Source organism: Gallinula chloropus, assembly GCF_964237585.1.
Source record: "Gallinula chloropus genome assembly, chromosome: Z".
Lineage (NCBI taxonomy): Eukaryota > Metazoa > Chordata > Aves > Gruiformes > Rallidae > Gallinula > Gallinula chloropus.
Genome location: NC_140089.1, coordinates 79,224,590 through 79,230,589, shown reverse-complemented (window position 1 = coordinate 79,230,589; position 6,000 = coordinate 79,224,590). Strand labels below are relative to the sequence as shown.

General features: G+C 53.6%; 1 protein-coding gene across 1 annotated transcript in view; it reads left to right on the top strand.

The window, feature by feature from the left end:
• Nucleotides 1-5,079: 5,079 nt before the first annotated feature.
• Nucleotides 5,080-6,000, top strand: part of LOC311203314 (protein unc-13 homolog B-like) — a gene marked incomplete at its 5' end in the record, with an annotated part of 223,193 nt that continues 222,272 nt past the window's right edge. The window contains one exon of the mRNA XM_084277973.1: nucleotides 5,080-5,101. Coding sequence (XP_084134099.1) covers nucleotides 5,080-5,101 — 22 coding nt within the window. The remainder of the gene's footprint in view (nucleotides 5,102-6,000) is intronic.

Sequence of the window (6,000 nt, the reverse complement as noted above, 5' to 3'; positions counted from 1 at the left end):
AAAGAATTACCACAACCTCCATTTTGTGGATGGAGAGCTGACAAAGACTGAACCCCACCCAAGTGCCCGTGCTATGCAGAGGGAAAAGCTAAATGGCTGCATGGAGATCCTGAGCGTGGCAAAGGGAAAGACTCAGGAACAGGGACTTTGGTGTTAGAGTGCAGGTTGCACAGGACGGGTGGAGCATCTCTGGTTCAAGAGGGAATGAAAATGAAGCCACTACTTAATGCCTTAAATTTCCACCACCACCACTTCCAGATGTCAACAAGCTTTAGGAAAAAACAAGATGGAGACACGAGAAAGAAGATGCCACAAGTTGTAGCCCAAAGTTTAGCTGGTTGTTTGGGGGGGGGGGGGGGGGCTATCCTGTTCACCTTGCTGCCCTGTGAGAAGTGATATCCATTCAATGGATAGGACGCAGAAGTCCTATCCATTCCTTCAAAATTTCACAAGTACTGTCCTGTTTGAGCATTTTTGGGTGTTAAAGCTAACACCCTGGGTTACATATAACTGAGAGGGGTGCAGGCTATGTCTCTGCGAGTTTCAGTGCATGGATATGGTGTTCTTCCACTGCTGCAGTGATTCCTTCCTGTGACCTGCTCCAGAGAAAGCCACATTTCAAGATGCTGTTCAAATGGCTCCAGCACATGGGTAAGTCACTGGGCAGTGCTGTGAAAAAGACCCAGTGGTCCTCAAGCTGTTCCCCAGATGTTAGATTTTATTAGTAAGCAAACAGAGCAGGAGGGCCAGTGAAAGCCAGTTCAGTAGCCTGCTACCTTTGCAGTCGAATCTGAGGGCTGCTTCCCAGTACCAGAATATCCATCAAATGCCTGGTCTGTATTCAGCACACAATTCCTGCCAAATGTCATAGGGTAAATTAAAAGCTTTTTTTCCTTATCTTTAGAGCTTAGCCCCAAAAACCAGGTCTGAGATGATTTTTTTGTCAGTTGCATAACAGGAAAAAAAATAAGTGATTTAACAGATCTAAACCCTTTGATTTAAAATAAAGCCCATGTGAGTTTGCTACATGCCGAGTTTCAGCTTGAGCCATTCTCCAGTGGCAGAAACACTGAACTCAAAAAAAGGCAGAAGAGCAAGAGGAGAACGCACAGTTTGCTTGGACTGCCACTGTATCTACAGCATTGCTCTCTGAACAGGGAAACTATAGCAAATAGGCAGGTCTAAAGCAGCTGGCAGGCTGCAGTGAGCCGAGGTTCACCCGTTTATTGCTTTCCTACCCAACAGCAGGTGAACCGAGACCAATGGCTGGGGTCTGAGTAGCCAGAGGAAATTAACTCTTGCTCTGCAGGGAGTGAAAATTGGGTATTGCTTTAGAGTTGGCAGAAATGCCTCCTTCCTGAGCTTGGGCAGGACCTCAGTCTTTGCTCAGAAAGGTGTACAGTTTTATTGTGTGTGAGGGTTACTGTAGTGTCCTCAGTGCAGGGCATTTTCCCTCTTCAATTCAGTAAAATTCTCCATTAAAAAAAGAATGCTCTGCTGACAGAGTGTACTGCCTGTGCTACCAGAGAGTGCTGTCAGCTGCAGAATTTAGATCCAATCTGCTACAACAGGATTTGGGGCTTTGCTGCAGTTAAGTATTTGTGGACCTGGCATTCCCTTTTGTGGATTTATAGAAACAGACCTGGAAAAATCATTCATGTTTAAGAGGCTGAGGACAGCACAGAAGGTTCTTCCTGTTGCAGTGGTTTTATCATTAGACTTTCTTCTTGTTTTTTTTCCATTCATGATAACACCCAGGGGAAGAACTAGAAAAAATAACAGAGAAAGATGCATTTGGGGAGTGTCCCTTCAGCTGGGCAAACACAAGAGGCTGATTTGAAGGAGCTGGTGTAATTTAGAAGAGGGTAATTCTACCTTTCAGAAGTTTCACAGTAGTGGCACAGTCCTTATTCCAGCCTATTTGAAGTGGAAAGCAGAGAGGCGGTGGACAGATATACACAAGCAACCACTGTGTTTGAGAACTGGGAGTTATACATCTCTTTTGATTAGATAAAGACTGGTAAAAGACTTGCATATAATTAAACCTCAGAATTGCAGGGAGTTTGTAACATCTATGATAATCCCAGCCTTCACAGTTACATTCTAGCTACAAGATGCTTACTTGATTGCTGTGCTTGCTAATAACACGTTACTATGCTTTTAAAATGTGTATGACATCATCTGGCCCTGATGAGATAATTTCTGTATTATGGCAGCATTTACAAGCTGTGGGCAAGATAGGGACTTAGTGTAGCAGGTGCTGTGTGACAGGGTAGGTGACAATCACAGTATCAAAGGCTTTAATTTTTAAATTAGGACAGGCAGAGCAGTGGGGCCCAGCAAAGGGAGGAGAGTAGTGGTGATGGATGGGATTGTGTGGTGATGGCAGAGATCAGCTCATGAACAGTTCAAGAGTATTTGTTTGCAGCACGGCTAGAAAAGAAGACGGGAAAGGAAAGGCATTAGGACAGCTCAGGGCCCCTGTGGCAGGTCTTTTGCTGAAGAAAAGCTTCAAGGCCGATGGAGATCTGAAAAGGCTGGGGATGGGGTGTCCTATCCTAAAACACATGAGAGATAAATAGTAAAGGACACTTTAGAGCAAAGCACTAACGTTCCCTGGAGCTGGCTGAAAAGCCAGTGCTGTGCCCAGCTCAGGGGTGGTGCAGGCTTTGACCACGTACAGCCAGAATTCAGAGGCCGGTGTGCAGGAGCCCTTACAGCCTGACACTGCTGCATGTGAGTAACACATTAATAAGCAAAATGGACCTTTGAGTTTAGCAGCGTCTCAGCAGCACTGAAGCCACTTCAGGAGCAAGAAGAAAAGATTCCTTCCCCACTTGCTGCTCCCTGCCCCGACAGTCCGCATTCACACTGCTAAGCAGAAGTGTTGCCAGTCCCCTGAGACTGCCTCTGGTAACACCTTCAGCACAGTCTGCTGGTGTGTCTGCAGCAATCTCGTGGTTTGTCCTTTTGATGGTCGTCCCTCTTAGTATCTCAGAGAAGCTTTATGTATTTTTTCTGGACACGTTTCTTTGACTGGTACACTTGCAGCAAACACAAGGGCAGAAACACCCTGTGCTGGATGGAGCATGTGAAATATGTCCACCTGATTCGAGTTAATATGGAATAATGCTGGGGCCACAATGACGTACCCTTGTATGGCCATGGGCCTGGGAGGGGCAGTTTAAGATGTATATGGTTGTTGTGTCTTGCAGGATGGTCGCCTGTCGAAGATGTATATGGTTGTTATGTCTTGTGGGGGTTACTCGGCGGGCACTCCAGTGTGTATGTCTTGTGGGGGTCGCCTGGTGGGCACTCCAGCGTGCCAGTTTAAGCCGGCGGGCGATGGAGCTAGCCAAAACATCCACCAGATGGGGGAAGAGGGCATGTGTAGAAAGAAGATGTGCCTGTCCCTGGAAGACCTACAAGCCAGGGACTAGAACTGTAAAGCCTGTGTCTTGGTGGAGCGGAGACTTCCGGAGCACCCAGCGCTGTTTGCTTGCATTTATTCTTTTAATAAATTGTTAATTCTGATTATAATCCTGTTTGGGACCGAGTCATTTATCACAGAGCAGAAATCAAATGTCTCCTGAATTTTGGAAAGGTTGGTTGTTATCTTTGAAACATGCAGCTACAAGTCTTGCCCTCTACCCTCTGTGCAGACTTTTGAGTTATTCTAGACATTGATGTGGTAGCAATCACATTGCATGACACTTTGCTGTTGAGTTTCAAAACCAGAAATCATTTGTTCCTCCTTGGATCCTCTGTTTGGAACTGGAAGTACCTTCCACAGTGTTACGGTTATTTATAGGTTGGGATGAAGCAGCACTAAAAGCATTAGAGGCCATCAGAGGAAATTATTAGAACCAGACTCAAGGGAGACCGAGGAGCGGTTCTTCCTGCAACAGGCAGCAATACCTGTGAAACACTTTGTTGGGAGATGGGGATGCAAGGACTTTGCAGTGGCCTGAGAAAGCCTAGGCACACGGAAAGATGGGTTGGGGGTTACTAACCACACAGAGATGTCAGGCTCAGGAAACCCTCAGAGCTGGGTGTACCATGGAGCTGGAAGGGAACCGAGGGAGAACTTGAGGCTCCATCATCGCACCTGCTTGTCTTGCTCTTCCCAAAGCATTTGCTTACAGCTTGTGATACATGAGGGGATATGGATTGCTGTGCAACAGTGATAAACTGGAGGGTGATAATGGTGATAAACCGGAGCCCAGCACAGGGTGGGCGGAATGAAACAGTGGGAATGGCTCCCACAGGACACAGGCAGGCTGCTGCGTACCCAGGAAGTTATCTTGCCCTGCAGGACCAAAAGAGAGGAAAAAAGTGATGCACAGAAAAAACCCAGCTCAAACCCAAGAAGGAACTGCAGCCCTCTCTTTCCTCAGGCATGGCCACCTCCCACAGAGTCACAGAGCTGTAGGGGCTGGAAGGGACCTCCAGAGACCATTGAGTCCAACTCCCCTGCCAAAGCAGGTTCCCCAGGACAGGTCACACAGGGAGGTGTCCAGATGGGTCATGAATCTCTCCAGAGAAGGAGACTCCACATGCCCTGAGCAGCCTGTCCCAGGGCTCTGTCACCCTCACTGTGTAAAAGTTCTGCTGCATGTTGGTGTGGAACTCCCTGTGCTCCAACTTGAGGCCATTGCCCCGTGTCCTGTCCCCACAGAAGAGGCTGCCCATTTCCCCCTGTGTCCCAGCCTTCAGATATTGATAAACATTGATCAGATCCCCTCTCAGTCTTCTCGTCAGAAGGTTGAACGCTGCCCGTCTCGGGGGGACCTTCCCCAGGCCGGGCCGTTGCCGCGGCGACGGGGCGGGGGTGGGGGGGCTGCGGCAGCGGCGCCCCCTGTCGGCCGCCGCGGGGTGGCGATGGCGGCGCGGCAGGAGTGCCCCACCCTGCCCCGCCCCGCCCCGGCCGGTGGCGCCCCGCCCCCTCCCCTCCGCGGGGCGGCTCCGCCCCCGCTCACGGCGCCGCCGCCTCGCCCGCCCGCCCGGTGGCAGCGGGGCGGCATGAGGAGGGTCGGGGGCGGTTGGCGGGGTCGCAGCTGAGACAGGGCGGCTGTCGCCATGTCGCTGCTGTGCGTGCGAGGTGAGCGGGGCGGTGGCGGGGGGGGAAGGCTGCCGGCCGGGTTCCCGCGGGAGCGGCGGGGGGCGACGGCTCGGCTGGGCGGAGCCGCTGGTGGCCAGCGCCGGTGGCGGCCGGTGCCGGGAGCGCCTCGGGCCGGGCTGGGGCGGCCACGCCGTCCCGTCCCGTCCTGTCCCGTCCCGTCCCGCGGCTCTCCTGTTACACCCGCGGGGGGAAGCGCGGTGCGAAGCCGCCGGGCCCCAGGGGAAAGGCGGAGCCCGCCCGGAGCACCTGCCTCTAAAATGAGCTGTTATCCCGCCGCCCCGCTCCCGGCTGGGAGCGCGGCTGGCAGCGCTCAGGCGTGGGGGTGTGTGTGTGTGTGCGGGGTGTGTGTGTGGGGGGGGTGTGTGTGTGGGGGGTGTGTGTGTGTGGGGGGTGTGTGTGTGGGGGGGGTGTGTGTGTGTGGGGGGTGTGTGTGTGTGGGGGGTGTGTGTGTGTGCGGGGGGTGTGTGTGTGTGTGTGTGTGTGTGCGGGGGGTGTGTGTGTGCGGGGTGTGTGTGTGTGTGTGTGTGCGGGGGGGGTGTGTGTGCGGGGGGTGTCTTCTTTCCAACCGCTGACTTCTGCCTCAGGGCAGCGGGGCCGGCCGGCCCGGTGACCCCCCCGGCCGAGCCCGCGCCCCGCCGAGGGCGGGCGAGCCGCGCCACCGGCCCGGGAGGCACCGTCCGTGAGGCCTGGGGCGGGGGCGCGGGTGCGATGCCGAGAAGCCGCCGTCCCGCCCGGCGCAGCACAGAGCCCCCGCGGCCGGGAGGAGCCGTGCCTGACTTTGCAGTGGGCTTGAGCGCGAGTTCAGCCGCTGCCGCGGGGCGAGGCGCTGCCGGCGGGTCGCGGGTCGCCGTCCCTGGCTGCGGTTCTCGCTCCCCGTG